At 29.9% G+C, this 17,000-nt stretch overlaps 1 protein-coding gene across 1 annotated transcript; it reads right to left on the reverse strand.

Annotated features, from left to right (window-relative positions):
- Positions 1–686: 686 nt before the first annotated feature.
- On the reverse strand, positions 687–16,776 carry LOC105830655 (fatty acid synthase-like). Its single transcript, XM_036287176.1, has 20 exons — positions 16,728–16,776; positions 15,783–15,975; positions 12,955–13,208; positions 12,623–12,854; positions 11,923–12,341; positions 10,809–11,102; positions 10,509–10,710; positions 10,021–10,181; positions 9,018–9,335; positions 8,386–8,882; positions 8,019–8,320; positions 7,550–7,945; positions 6,393–7,417; positions 5,951–6,195; positions 5,179–5,872; positions 3,679–4,510; positions 2,978–3,450; positions 2,607–2,861; positions 2,180–2,434; positions 687–2,080 (listed from the first exon to the last, which is right to left on the reverse strand). The coding sequence occupies exons 2-20, from the start codon at positions 15,952–15,954 to the stop codon at positions 1,970–1,972; spliced, it is 7,137 nt and encodes a 2,378-aa protein (XP_036143069.1). The 5' UTR covers positions 15,955–15,975; positions 16,728–16,776; the 3' UTR covers positions 687–1,969.
- Between the last annotated feature and the right edge of the window lie 224 nt (positions 16,777–17,000).

The raw sequence follows: 17,000 nt of genomic DNA on the forward strand, positions 1-17,000 counted from the left end.
GAGTGAGGACAACGCGGCGCTAGGGCTATTTGAAATGAAATCGCTAAAAAAGCGCTTTTAAATGTCAGTGTTAAAATGTATGTCTAACAATAAGTCTATGTTTTTAATAGACGCTATTAATTAAAAAATACCAAATTATTACAACTTTTGTTTATTTTTGATTTATAACTTTATTTTTATAATCTATATAGAAAATTTTATAACTTTGGTTGCTCTTCTTAAGGTTTATGCATACTCAATAATAATTAAACACTTTTTGACTACAATTCAGTATAAAATAAAAAAACAGTATTCATCCTACACTGAAAAAAAAGTTGTTAATTTGACTAAATTTTCCAACTTGATTAAATTTTTTAAATTAAACTATTTGTGTATTTCAGTTAAATGTATAAATACTTAAATTAAAGTTCAAGTATTTTATTAACAACATTTTTTTCTCAGTGTAATAATATTTTAATGTAAAAGCCGCATAACGTTATGCCATAACTATTTTTATGAATATGTAACTTTACCTATTCTTTAACTATTAACTTTAACTATTAAGTCCAAAGTGTAAAATTAAACTCAAATTGAAGTCACAATTTATTATTTCTATATAAATTTCTTCTTTATTATTTCTATACAAAATTTATGAATAATTCTTAACTGTGTGTGTGTGTGTGTGTGTGTGTGTTTGTGTGTGCGTGTGTGTGTTACATTAATTTTTACATTTGTTATTAAAGTTTGTAAAACAATTATAATAAACTACGATGTTTCTTACGCAGTGATAAATATAAGATTATAATGATCTGTAATTTCTTGTCCCATAAAATTAGAAAAGAACAAGTATAGAAAAAAAGATAACATTATTATAAGATGTATTAGAAGTTCCTCAGCATTAAATTCAGATGATAAGATCTGAAAAGACTAATGTACAAGTATAAATGTTGAAATCAATTAAAAAAATCACAATTTAAATTAGATAACTTGTTTAACAATCTATTATATAAAATATAATTAAAAAATTTTTAACTACATTTTTAACTACATATTTTATCGTGTATCCCTTCCTTCGCATATCCCTTCTTTCGGTATCACCAACCGTTCCCAAGATATACACGTTACAACGTTTAATTAATTAATTTTTTAATTAATTTTTTTTATCTCCCAGGGAAAAATCTTTATATCGATGTCGATCAAATTTTATAGGAAGGATATTATCAAATATTACAAAATAATCCAAGATTATAGATTAAAAATTCGAGATCTTAGGGCTACTAATCAGATAATTTAATTATAAAATAGAGCAAAACGTGAAAATTAGAATTTTGTCGTAAATGCTTGGCTGCACGTCCTTTCGCCGTTACTACTCGCGATCTTCTGCTTATTGTCCCGCGCACTTCGCAGTCTATCCCTTCCATCGCGTGTCCTTTCTTTCGGTATAAAATCGTAGATAATACGTAAATAATACCATACGCGGCCACAACGTATTTGTACAATTGAATTAATCAAATATCATTCAACCATCGTGTTAGTTTTAAATTTACATGCCGATTAATAATGAAAATTTAATCTTCTCCGATATATAATATGATCCTTGATATAAAGATTTTTTCCCTGGCAAAATTCGCACGTATAAAAATATGTAAGATGAAAAACTTTTAACGACTGCTTCTGCGTATTGTGTTAAAATATACCACTGCGAGAACGGCACATAATTAAACCTCAAAAATGTAATAGAGATACGCCAAGTACGTAAACGCGTGCTATCAAAAATGAATTTGAGATCAATGCAACTAGTCAAATATATATATATATAGTATTTATTATATGTTACAAATAATTATAATTTTTATTAACAGCCCATTACCCTTTTCTTTTAATTCAAGTTTAGTATACTGAAAAATTGTGTGTGTGTATATAATGTTATTAATTTTTAACAATTAATCGCTGATTTTTATCTTTCAATAATGTTGTATAAATTATAACCTCAAATGATAAAAGGTGGTTCTCCATTGATTGCAGCTGATACTTTTTCGTTTCTCAATATTGTCACATGATTGCCGTCGACGTAATGTACTTGAATCGTATTTTGAGTAACCTTAAATAATTTTATTTTTTATTAATCCCAAAAGTTTTGATAACTTATTGCAACAAAAAATTATCATAAATTATTATAAGTACAACTTTTTAAAAATACCTTATGCAAACCATAATCTTCATCTGTCATTGATATATTTAACGGCTGTGTAGGTTTTAGCAAGATTATAGGAGATTTAATTGGTGGCAAAGTAGAAGGATCATAGTGCCGAATAGCGGATGAATATTTGTAAACTGTAGTACACAGCGTTTTTAAATTTGCTGGAGATAGTGACTCATTCATAACTAAAAACGACATTGCAAAAATATCGTATCGCTCTTCCCAGGTATTACATTTCTCCAATTCCATTACAATCTATCACATGACACATTTTTTTTAATATAAAAATTTACATTAAAAGAAAAACCCATAAATTACAAAATTATAAAATAAAAAATAATATTGATGATAATTTCCACAAAAAATACAAAGTATATTATAAATGTACAATAAATTTGAACTTATAAATCTAAGAAAACGATTATACCTTTTTACTAGTTCCTGGTGAATAAATTTCCATAATATTAGTTAAAACAACAAACTGAAGGTCCGTATCGTTAGAATTTGAGGTAAAATGTTTGTACATCATTCTTATTTGTTCTGGAGCGCCATCGATAAGAACCAAACGGCCTTTAAAATTCAAGGCTTCCAATCTTCTTGTTAACTCTATTGCAATAATAGACCCGAAGGAGTATCCTACCATTACAAAGTCTTTTCCATCTTTTAGTTTTGATAATACATGCTATGCAAATATTAAAGTAAATGTTAAAACATTTTTTAAATTTTATGCCTCAAAAAGTAAAATAATAAAAACTATATACATAATTACAACATAAAATTATTAGTGCGTTTGCTTACATTGATAAGACGATCAGTTGTCTCCAATATGATGTCTGTAGCATTAATGTTATTTGTGTTATAATGTAAAGACGTTGCTGAAAATTTAATATCTGCAGCTAAATGACTAAATACCGTTCCACAACCGTCGATTCCCGGTATGAGAAACACTTCAGTTATAGTGTTCTGTTTTTCGGTCAAAAGATCAAAACAGTTTTCTGAAATAAAATCTTTGTCTTTTACAATACCAACTGGCAATATCATGACATCCAACTCTTTTGCATCAAGATATTCATTCTGCGTATTATTATCACTGACGTTTAGATTAAACATTTTGCTAAGTTTTGCAAAAGTGAGATTATACACTTCTCGTGAAGTAAGAAAAATGTCAAATTCCCGTTCCAAAGTTTGTTTGACTTCTATGCTCATCAGGGAGTCCATTCCAAGTTCAGCCAGAGATGTATTTTGACTTACAACTTTCATGTCTTTTATATCTGTAACACAAATAAAGTTATTTTGACTTGAACTGTAATGTACACTGCGCTTCAACGATTTATTCCATTCCCCTAGCGAGTTTACATAGAATATGTAACATATTCTATGTAAACTTGGGAATGGAACAAATCGTTGACATGTAGTGTACTACCAGTAACTAAATATGTAAAATAAAATTAAATAAAAAATACAGTAAGTATTAAGAAAAAAAGGAAATAGAAACTTACTTAAAATATCAGCAATAGCTTCTGTCGGAGTTTCATGTCGGATAGATCTCGATTTTTTTTCAGCTATTACCATACTGCTCACTACAGGTTGGCTTTGAAGTAAAAACTTATCAAGTTCTTCGAGGCAGTAAGAAATTTTTTGTTGTGAGGTACCACCAATAATCAGTTCTTTCTCACCTTCCTGCATGTCAGCGACGAGACCCACGTCACCAACAGCTCCCCATTGAATTGCCAATCCGGGTAATCCTTCTTCCACTCTCTTTTCACAAATTCTTTCCATAACAGAATTGGCCATGCCATAATTAGTTTGTCCAGCGTTTCCTCTGCCACAAGAAACGGAAGAAAACACTACAAAATGTCTTAGTTTAGCGCAATACTTTCTGGAAAGTTTGTCCAAAGTTTGCGTCGCCCAAGCTTTTGACTGAAAGGACTCTGCAAATGTCTTCGCTGTTTGATTCTTTAGAACATCATCCTTCAACACCGCACCAAGATTGAATATCGCGTCCACAGGTGCTTTGCTTTCCGCAGTTTGCAAGAGGTATTCACAACCTGCGGAATCAGCGACATCGATATTCTTGATGATTAGCACATTTACACCATACGATTCCCATAGTCGAATCTTCATGCGTTGGTAATCGTTTTTTATGCCAGTTCGTGAAACCAATACTATATTTCTGGCACCACGAAATATTAGCCAGTCTGTTAACTCTAAACCAAATCCACCCAAACCCCCCAATATAATATAACTTTTATTCCTGAGACAATAATAACGACGATATGCCACAATGGGCTCATTTAAAGGTTTATTTCTGTCCCGAATATTTATTATAATCTATAAACATATACATATATTAAAAATAAATTTAAATTATGTATGAAATATTTTTGTGGAACACTATACAGAAAATAAATTTCTCATAAGTGTACAAATAAGTTTCCGCCGTTCTTTTTTATCAAAAATTGGGCATTGTAAAAGAACGGAATAAAATTGCTTGTTGAGTCACCCCTAATGTAAGTGCAAGTTCTTCTTGCGTTTGGCACGAATCTTGATCCAATAATGCTTCCAATTCCGCGTCTTCGTACACTTTCGGCCTTTCACTACGTTCTTTGTCTTCGATGTCAAACTCACTGTTCTTAAACTTTTAAAATCATTCACGACAACTTTTCTCACTTAAGTTAGCCTCACTATATGCTTCTACAAACAATTGATGCACTTCAGCTGCAGATTTCTTCAAATTAAAGAAGTAAATTAAAAGTTCCCGCAAATGACGCTTATTCAACTCAAAACTTGACATTTTCGCACACAAAAGAATATACTGTATTATACTGATAAAAATTCACTAATATTTCAAGATTATGTTGTTGACAGATGTCCAATCTTACGATAATGGCGTTTTACATCTGACAATTGTAACCATAACTTATTGGTGGCGCCAACTTTTGTCAAACGATGGAAACTTATTTGTACACCTAATATTTTATTAATAATCACATACATACCTTTCCCATATGTTTTCCACTTGCCATGTATCTAAAAGCTTCTTCAATATCTGTTTTCGGAAAAACTTTTACATGAATAGGTTTGATGGTTCTGTTCTTAAGACCATCAGTTATCATTTTGCGTAATATTGATTTATACTTGTGATCACCAATAAATAGATTATCTAATAAAATTCCATGAAAGCTAATACCCTTCTGAAACGCAGAAATATAAAGAGGATTGTTAGAAACAAGATCAAACTTTCCGATCTCCAAAAAACGGCCGTTTTGTGCCAAACAACGAACGGAGGCAATTAGCTTTTCTTCCGCCAGTGAATTTAACACGATGTCAACGCCGCGGCCATTTGTTTGCCGCATGATCATTTGTTCAAAACTGGTATCTCGAGAATTTCCAATATGTTCATCCAAAATTGTAGGAAACACTTTTTTAATAAAATTTCGTTTGTCGCTTGTGCCTACAGTAGTAAACACTTCGCATCCTTCTTTGAGAGCGAGATGAATAGCTGCCTGTCCAATGCCACCAGTACCAGAGTGTATAAGTATTTTATCGCCTTTTCTCATTTTTCCAAAAATGTATAAGGCGAAGTAAACTGTACTATAAACGCACGGGACTGTCGCAGCTTCTTCAAATGTCCATGTGTCAGGTACGTTCCAACATAAATCTTTATTCTTTACAACAACGTTTGCTATACAACTAAAAAAAGATTATTTTATGTTAGTTCTAATTTTTTTATATTAAAAAAATTTAACTAGTTTTTAAAATATTATTTACTCAGTATCATGAACTCCCATTACTCGTTGTCCGGTAGCATCGAATCCAACGTATTCCATTCCAAGAGGAATATATTCATATAACCGTCCCCGTGACATAGCTGTATTAAGTATTAATTTACCAGACGCAAACATGACATCTCTAAAATTCAAAGATGAGTAAACCACAGACACCAAATCTTCAAGAGGAGATTCAATAGATCGATTATTTTCCATCCAATAAAATGTATTCAAATCACCACGAATCTACAAAAGTCAATTATAATACAATATATAGTATAATATATAGTATAATATATAAAACAAAAATTTCAATAAAAGAATTGTAAATAAAAATTATAAGCAAAAATTAAAATGCGTGAAAGTACATAATATTATTATGCATATTAATAAATCATCGATATGCTTTGAAAATATTTTTCTTATCGCGTCACCACACATACCGTTTGGCTAACGTGAGCGGTAGAAACAGGTTCGGGTTCCTGTCGTGATAATGCTAAATGTCTGTACGATCCCCAGATTCCATCAGATCGCAATACATTAATTGTCATATCTTTTTTCAATTGTTGTAAATAAAAGGGATCTTGAAGAGAAAATTTAGGAGCCTCCTTGTCTTGAATAAGCATACCCCTAACAAGTTCTCCTTCTGGTTCTTTTCTTAAGCAGTTAACAAAACCCAATAGACCACATTCGGAGTCTCCCTCTCCAACAACTATGATTCTACTATCCTTTTCGAGTTTGCTATTGTCGCTTATAAACGACTTTAAATCATCTAACCAATTAAAATTATTATTATTTATATAAACAACAATGCGTTTTTTTACATAAACTTTCTTCTTCATAAGAACAATCATTTCTTTATCGCTGCGCTTTTCAAGAATAACATTTAATTTGTACTGTTTCTGATACTTTCTATAGTCACATATGTCGCACTTTTCACGCGTCAACAGATAGCCACCTTCTTTTAGAAATGGCAAAAGTCGTTCTAAAGAACTTTGCTGTTTAGACAAAAGATTGAATCCGGCAACTATTGAGACTTTATCGTTTACAGTTGATTTGTTTATATCAGCGATTAAAATATTTTGTGATAAGTCTTCTGAACTAAAACGATTCGGCGATGTTAATAGAGTAATATTCGTTTGTATTAATGGCACATCCTCAAAAGCTTCAATCAACAATGAAGATGAAAGGTGTTCTAATGTAACATCATCGATGTCTTCTACCAGCTCAATGGCTTTCACTTTAGTGATTTGATGATCTTCCTGTACGAGTTGTGCTGATATCCGAATCGCTTCATTTAAAGAAATCTTAGCGCGATCTTGATGAGCTATAAATGTGTACTGCTCAATAACAGCAACTTGGTTTAAAATTCGACGAGAAATCTGAATAGCTTTGAGGCCTTGTATCTCTATTCCGCCAGCTTTAATCGTGTCTATCTCTTTGTGTATTTGTACGGGTAATATCGTATCTGAAATATACACTTATTATATGATATCACACATATTTCTTGCAATTTATTGTATGTTACAAGTTATACTTATATTGAAAAGCAAAACAGCACTCACTAATTAACCCTTACGTTTATGCAAGTCTGACGTACCGTTTGTATAATCTACATTCTTTCGTAGCATTGAAATATGAAGTTCAGGATTAATCACCAGTCTTTGAATACTCGTAGGAACATATAAATTCCTAGTATCGCATCCGATAAGACGCATTTGTAGCATGATATCCATAAAAGTTATCCAATTTTTCCAAATAATATGTCCTTTATTGCCTGAAACAGATGCACTTTTTATTCCACGAAACCAACCACTATACTGATAACCGCGGAGTTTCAACTCCTTATAGATATCTCGGGTCGTCAGTTGCTCTTCTTCATCATAATTCTCTGATAATAAATCTGTCGAAGTCATTTCTTGTTCTGGATTCGATATGTCGTGTGCTGTGCCTGTTACCACAACGCTATCACCTTCGGTTATTTCAAACTTCCCATCTAGAATATTTTCATGTTTGATATATATGCATTTTTTACGGTTATGCTTTAAAATTACTTATTCCACGAATACCTTTCTGTATCGCAATCCTTAATGTCACAGTACTATTTTTTGTCAAATGAGTAGCACGAATAAACTTTACATCTCGAAATATTATCGGTATTGATGAGATCATTAATCCTTTCATCATGCCAATAGTTTGCCAAACAAGTACAAGATAACCTGTGGCAGGCAGCAAGTTTCTCCCATCTATTACATGTCCGGCCAAATAATCGTACTCCACATCTTTGAGTGCAATTTGAATTTCCCTTTCTCTTCTGAAGTACTTATGTGTCTTACAGTCCGGTGTAAACCAATTTTTAGAATGATTCCATCTAAAACCACATAAAAAGTCTTGCTCATATACTATAAAAGTATATATATTACTGTAATATATTACCTGATTGATGGAGAAATCATAGGAGTTCCTCGGCTAACTGGAAATTCCACTGGTGGGTACAAACTGGCGATCTGCGGCTGTAAACCATAATTGTAGAGCTGTCCAATTCCTCTTAAAAGTACTTCAATATTTTGTTCAGTGCGTTTATTCAATACAATGTTTGCTTTTGTACCCAAGGATTCTTTCAAAACTTTTTGCAAAATGTTGTCTGGTGCGATTTCAATAGTTATAGCATTACTTGGAATTAGTTGCGTGGTTTGTTCAAAAAGAACAGGGTTTAATATACTATGCGTATGATAGTCCGCCGATGATAAGCTTGCCGCTGAAGTAAACCATTCCGTACAAGGTATTGAAGAACTTATCCATTTTAAACTTCGTTTTTTTGGCCGTGGTATTACATTGTTTAAATTTAACAGAAGTTGAGTTTTAATAGATGCAAGATACGAACAATGATATGGTACGTTGCAGTAGATCTCTTTCACATGAATATTATTAAGCTGATATAAAAATACAAAATTTAACACGTGTAAAGGTAAAGTAAATTGTAGTTTCAGTTTAAAAAATTAATATTATTAAAATTATCAAGTTAAATTTTTTATTTGTTAACTCAATACAATACTATTTTGTCTTACCTGTAATTCTTTCATGAATTTTTGTACAGATTCTGTAGGTCCACACACAACAATGCTGTTCTCGCTATTGCGACATATTATTTTAATATCCGCTGGACACATATTTTTTAGACTTTCATAATCAAGACTGACAAGTGCCATAGAGCTACAAATTATTTTTTTTTCGACACATGCTAAACCAATAAAGTATGCTGACAAAATAGTTTGTTCAATAGTGAGACATTTATCCGCGTAGGCGCAACTGAGTTCACCAGCGGAATGACTAATCATGTAATCCGGAATAATTTCTAAGGATGTCAAAAGGTCTACTAACCCAATCTACAAGTATGTACATATTATTTTTCAATCAGTTATTGTATATTTTTAAAAATATTAATCATAATAACAGTAAAATGTAATTTAAGATACACCTTTATAAATAACATATAATTTTAAAAATAAAATATAATTTAATAACACTTAATCTTAAATAATAACATAATATATAACACAAGAACACAAAATTTTTTTGAAAATTTACTCGGACTAGACCAGATATTTCCTATGGATTTTGGGTCGCTCAAATCAAATCTTGTCTAACCCTATCACGTTAGGTTTTTTATTTATTCAAGAAAAACACCGAAACTGGGGATAAACATCAAGTAATTTGAATAGATTATTAATAGGTTTTTGGGTTCAGGGCTTACAAATAGGTTTATGAGTTTATGAATTTATGCGTAAACGAGCAGTGTTTCAGGTGATTTTGACCTGTTAATTGGTGTTTTATTTTTTATTTGGATGTTTCTTTTTCAGATAAATAAAAAACCTGACGTAATGGAGTTAAACAAGCTTCAACAATTTAAGACATACCTGATCTGGTTCAGGTAAACTTTCAACAAAATTTTGTGGTCCTGTGTAATTCAAGCAAAATAAAATACAGAAAATTTATATTTTTGTTTTAACAATAATTATAATATAAGTAACATTTATTTATAATTTTGTTACTTATAATATAATATCTTACCTGAATAGCGACGATACCAAGAAAGGCATATAAAGCGTTTTCGCACAATTTTTCATCTGTTTTTGTTAAAATATCCGTGATACTTATACCATATGGTTTTAAAATAATATCGCACGTTTTTATTGTTTTTGCAAAAACTTGAAATTTTAACAAGTTTTGTCCTAATTTTAATTTAAAAATTGTACGCATTAGTCTATTAATTAAATACATCCTAGGTGAAGATATAAAATCAAAGCATAAGTCGAATAAAAGAGAAAATAATAGAAGCGTTAACAAACCTTCTATGAAACGTAAATTGATACAATAAGTGTGAACCTTCTATGAAACAATGAAAACGTGGCAATGCTTTTTTTATACTTTATTGTTTCAATTTAAGCTTCATAGAAAGTTTGTTAATTATGTTTCTATTACTCTCCCTTTACATTCGACTTACGTTTTGATTTTATATTTTCACCAAGCATATAACGTATAAAGTATTAAGTATTTACCCATTCCTGGCCATTGTGTGCCTAGAGCAGAAAATATAAACCAAACAGGTCTTTTTATGGTTTCACAATTTTGAATTTCTTTTATTAATTCTTGTTGCTGATTAAGTATAATAAATCCTCTCCATAAATGACATTTTATGTTATCTGCATGGATGTCGTGTAATAAACGAATGTATTCCTTATCTATTGGATGATTAACGACCTAAAGTAAAATATTTTTTTGAATAAAAATTATAATGCAAGAAATAAAAATTAATTATTTAAAATAACGTTAAAATTGTTTTCAAAATATTTACTAACGTCGTTTAAAAACAACTTTACAGATTCTTCAGTACGTCCAGATAATATAACAAGTCTTGGTAAATCGTCATTGGGTAAACCGTTGTTAATTTTTTGTTTGTGATTCCACTTTAACAATGTATGAACATTAGCTCCTCCGAAACCAAAACCACTTATACCTATGTAACCGTTTTTAAGTGGCAGTGGTTTTTCGACGACACGAACAGTTCCATTCACTAAGGCTTCTATATCATTCCGTGGTGTTGTATAATTAATATTTGGAGGGACAAAACCGCTCTCGAATGCTATTATTACCTTTAAAATTAATAACAATTTTAAATTAAAAATTTAAATTAATTGGTTAAAGTTAGGTAGAAATGAGAAAGTTGATATAAAACCAGCATTTTGTTTTATTTAAATATTTCAGTAAATATTTATGTGACACAATTCTTGTTGATACAAATTTGTTAATTACAGAGTTTTGCTAATTATGCCCACATTTAATTTACAACCTCCTTTTTGTTCATTATCAAGGAAATCCTAAAGTCATGTGTTTTACCGATATTCTGTTCAACTCTACTTTAGTTATATGATATATGTTTTTCTTTGTGCGTGCACGCGCGATATACTTACTTACTTACTTGGTTAATCTCCCGAAAATTGTATCACAAAAATAATAAATAGTCACATGGACAAAATAAGATTGAGTCGTTATTATAAAGACACTATACATTTTTAGTCTCGGGTTTATTTGTGTACGTACTTTAAACGTGTAAAAGGATTTTCAATTCTGTAAATTTAATTCGAAACTAAATGGTTGAACAGAATGTCGGTAAAACAGACGACTTTATGATCCCCTTAACGTTCTATAATATATTAATTGTAAATAAACTCAAATTATATAAAAGTATTTCGTAATCTTTCATGAATCTTTATGTTTAGACGAAATAAAGCATCTGGTCAAACTATTTTTGTGTAAAATATTTTTGTATCTTTGTATAAATATGTGTGCAACATATGAATAATATATAAATAATAATATATAAATAATAAATATATATATGTATATATATATACAGAAAATAAATATTATTTAAAAAATAGTGCATAAAAACAAAAAAAACATTTGTTTTACCTTGGCAATTTGAGTGAAGCCACTTGCTGATTCAGCATGACCGAGATTAGATTTAACAGAACCAATCATTAATGGAGTTTCTCTATTTTTACACAAAACGTTCTGTATTGCATTAATTTCTTGAAAATCGCCAACTTTGGTTCCGGTACCATGTGTTTCAATGTAATCCAAGTGAGATGTCGGTATTCCGCACTCGTTGTAAAATTCTGTTAGTAGAGTACTCTGCATGAAAGATGACGGAAACGTTACTCCTTCTTGTTTATAGCCATCGTTGTTTACTTTAACATGTGGACATATAGCATAAATCCTTTTTGCATTCTTTGCCTTTTGTAGATATATCACTGCCACCGTTTCAGCACGCACAAAACCGTTAGCAGCGGAATCAAAAGGTTTGCAATAACCATTGGGTGACAAAACACCTGTAAGATGAGAAATATATAGAAAAAAACACGTTTTACTTCATATTGCATAAGAATATTTGTCAAAAGTATTATAAAACTCTTTGTTTCATCTATTAAAAGTATTATTCAACTTTGTCAAAAATTTTATTATAATTTTTATACAGTTAAAAGTATATTAAAGTTATTTAATCCGTCAAATTATATATTTTTTTATAAATAGAGAAGTATCTCTTTTTAATTCTTACGCATAAGGTAGTTTTTATATATAACAAATTACAATAATAATATTTAAGAAATACCAAGATTAGTGTATAATAGATTAATAGTTGGACTAAAACACAGATTTGCAGTCCCAATTATCGCGTCTTCGCATACTCCTGACATAATATAATTATAACCAAGTGCTACAGCGTAAAGACTAGAACTGCATGCTGTATCAACTACATGCGATGGTCCTTTCAGATCCAAGTAATATGATATCATGTTTGCTGTTGTAGATTTGCTACATCCAATAACATTCAGGCCACCTAACTAATAATAAAATAATGCATTACAAAATATTAGCACACACATCACAGAAGGTTAATTTTTTTAACTATATTTATGTATTAATTACAACTTTCTTCTCTACCTGTTCTTTTTTATATAAAAACTGTCTTTGCGCTTCAATAAAATATGTCCCTATAATTACAGCAGTATTTTTTCCTCGTAATTGATTTGGATTAATTCCCGCATCGATAATTGCTTCGTAACAATGTTCCATTAACATTCTCGCGTCAGGCGAGAGTGTGTGCGTTTGATCGAAAGGTAATTCGAAGAAATTAGCATCAAATCTTTTTATATTGGCAACTGTTCCAATACGGCTTGACATATCCGGAAGAAAATCTAATGAGATAGAGAATTTCATAAAGATGTTATATTCTCGTTTATCTTTTTTACAATTTTAATTTAAACCATACTTTCTTAACGTGTGTGTGTGTGTGTGTGTGTGTGTGTGTGTGTGTGTGTGTGTGTGTGTGTGTGTGTGTGTGTGTGTGTGTGTGTGTGTGTGAAAATGTGTACTAATAAAAAAATCTTTGTTGTTAAAATGTCATATTCCTGATTTTATTATAAGACAATTTTTCCTTTACAGAAACATGGATGTGCGGGATATCACAGAAAATACAATATGCAACATGGACGCAACGGTCTTTTGAATTTATGCACAGAAAGCCGACTTTTATGCCCTTATTACATAATGTATTATTTTGTTACATGTACGTCGAAAAGAGTCTTTTTGTGTCATTTTTTGTATCAAAAATTGTCGATTTATCCCAAACAGTTTTCTCGCGCAAATAACTCATTCCCACATCGATCAAGGCCTTTATTGTCACACTCGCATCGTACCACAGGCAACTTGCGACACGCATATATCTTCTATTTAGTCTATTTTTTTTAATCTACATTAAAATCAAAGCTGTTTTCTTTGAAGTTTTTGTTTGGATCCAAGTTGTTTTCATTAAAACCTTTATCTGATCAAATTTAAAGCTACTGTCATTCTTACTTTTAAGTAGTATTAATAATAAAGTTAATATTATTTTACTTCATTCTTCTATTTTAAAATTAATATTATTCTATATAAATAAAATTACTATAAAATAAGTATAATAATAAAATTTTTTGTTCCACACGTATTTTTTTATATTACGTGTTGTTTGCTTATTTTTGACTTCTAATTTTTTTACATTTATTACTTTTAATTTCTTTTATAAAAGCTATTTTATTATTTTACAAAATTTGAACAATTGAACATTACAGAATTTGAACAATTGAACATTTGAACAAAGTAATAATTTGTTTGAATTATTCATTTTTGAAAACTGTTTACTTGCTAATAAAAACTATTAATTTCATACTAACAAGTAAACCTACGGAAGTGTCACTCTCCGATTTTAATGAAATTTTACACATTTGTAGAACTATGAAAAATATTTTAAACGTATTTTTTTTATCGGCCCAGGTTCACTCTGAGGGGTGAAAACTACCCCTTAAAGGTAAAAGCTATATTTGATACATTAGGTAGAATAAGTGGAAAGTTTTAGAAAGTAACATGTTTACTGAGTGTCGCTGAAGAAAAATCTTATGTTAAAAGTGTGAAATTCAAAATGGCTAATTTAATATGGCGTCCAGATTTATCAAAATTTTTATTATTTTTCGTAAAAATAAGTAAATTAGAAATTCTTGTAGGACAGGCTTAATATTATTAAGTAATAATATTAGGATAGGTTTCATCAACTTCGGCTCCGGAGACGCAGTGGGGCTCCTTTCCCCCAAACGCTAATACTCCCTCTACATCGGTAGAAGACGCGTGCTAACAATAAAGCGCTTAAAGGGATACTAAACTGCTCTGTTTTATCATTAATTTTTCGGATACCAAAATTTTTTTATTGATTGCATGGAATTGAAAATCCTTCTCCAAAATTAAAATACAGATAATAACGCGGTGCGCTGTGATCAATTTCATACGAAAAACGAAAGAAAATTAGAAAATTATAGTTTTGTTATCGACTTCTATAGCCGACTCGTGAACATTTTGCCATTCTAACTTTAAAGAACCATTATTTTGTTTAAAGTTTAAATTTTAAAAAATCAGATACGACAACAACAAGAAAAGTTGTTTTTGAGGATTTTCAACAAAATTATTATAATAAAATTTGTATAAAAACTACAAAAGGTGTACTTTATTATAAAAAAAGTCTTATTTTTATAGTATGTTTTTGGCTCTGAAAAACATTTATAAAAAATGCTTTTTTGTAGCTACAAATATATTATAAGTATATGATGTCTTTATCTAATAATTAAATTGTAAATTATTTTTCAATTAGGATGTAACGATTTTTTTATAATTAAAGAAACCCAGAGCAGTTTTGTAAAATAAACCGTATAGTTTCGTCTGTAATAATTAAAATATTAACATGCAGCATGATTGCGTATCTACTTTGGTGCTGAGACAGGTACGCTAGCAGCTTAGAGCAAATTATAAAATAACTATGCATTATGAGAAGTGTTAAACTAAGAAATTATACAATCAAATATATCATTTAAATGCTAAAAATTTTATTTAAATTTTAAAGTACAAAAAAGTAACATTTTTTGTATACGATTTATTTTATCATCAATAGAATATAAAGCAAAATATAGAGCAAGGTTGTCTCTATCAGTACTATATAGTTAATAGTTAGTCAATTACAACAATTAAATGTTTAAAACTCTTTTATAACTAAAATTCTAAAACTGGGTTTCTCTAATTATGAAAAAATCGTTACATCCTGATTGAAAAAAATTTTGCTCTTCAATTATACTAGATAAAAACACCATATATAACTAAACAATAATCAATTAAAGGTTACACTATGTTTCTATAAGAGTAATGTAAAACTGTAATAAAATTATAAATAATATATTATAAAGTTATATTACCTTTTTTCCATCGATCATGATTTGCTTTAACAAGGTCAACTTTATTAAATAGATTTTCTCGTAACTGATTTATATTGTCTGAATCTGGAAATCTGCCGCTAATACCAGATATAACGATCTCTTCACCCGAATCAATACCATTCCACGATTTATACACTTTTTTATCATCCATTGTTTTAATTATAGTTTCGATCTAAAAAAAAGTTATACGCTTTATAGTTAAGTTATATATTATATATAATATTTATTTTTTCATACTGTATCTAGTTTTGACACTTACAATATCATTGTAATATTTAAGTCGTAGAGGCTCCGCCCCTCCCCCTGCACCCTCTCCCCGTATTTTTTTAAAATCTAACCCACTAATTTTATGTCGCTATTTGGTTAATGTAAAAACATGGAGAGTGCAGGAGAGCTCCGTCCCTCCCCCGCGTTCTCTAACTAACAAGGGGACGGACAGAATTGTCTCTCACCGATTTTAATGAGCTTTAGATATGTTGTAGAACATAATAAAATATTAGACCCATCATTTTTTTTATCTGCGTATCTCGTTTAGGGGTTAAAACTACTTCTCGAATATAACGAATCTTTTCATTTTTGGCAAATATCTTTGAAAATGTAAGGTTTATGAAAAAATGTTTCATACAAAAGTATAAAGTTTATACTTTTTATTTTATACTTTTTACAATAGTATGTTTAGATTTTTGAAAAATTTTAAACTTTTTAATTTACCCCTACTTTCAATCCTTTTTTCAACATTTTGGAAATTTTGTAAGGACAACAATTAAAGAGCATTAAAAGCCGAATCCATCCATATATTATTATATTGTCTACATTATTATATGCATATATAGTAATGATTTAACGTATTTTTATAATTTCAATATTATTAAAGTAAAAAAAAATAAGAGAATAAAAAGTAATAAATTAAAAGCAGATACTTACATGTTCACAAAAGAACAATACTTGTGACAATACACTATCCAGTATACTTGTTCACATTACTAACTACGAGCTGAAAAGGCAACTTCTCGTTTTTATACGTTTATATGGATGTATATATGCAATACATTTTGCACACGACACGGGCTGTGATGGGCGAGGAGAAGTGATTACAATGGATGAGTTCGATTACCAATAACACTTTAATGCTATCTTAATGTAGTAAAATCGCATTTTTTGACTTATTAATTACATTAGTTATTTATCCATCCTGTA

Source organism: Monomorium pharaonis, chromosome 5 (genome assembly GCF_013373865.1).
Source record: "Monomorium pharaonis isolate MP-MQ-018 chromosome 5, ASM1337386v2, whole genome shotgun sequence".
Lineage (NCBI taxonomy): Eukaryota > Metazoa > Arthropoda > Insecta > Hymenoptera > Formicidae > Monomorium > Monomorium pharaonis.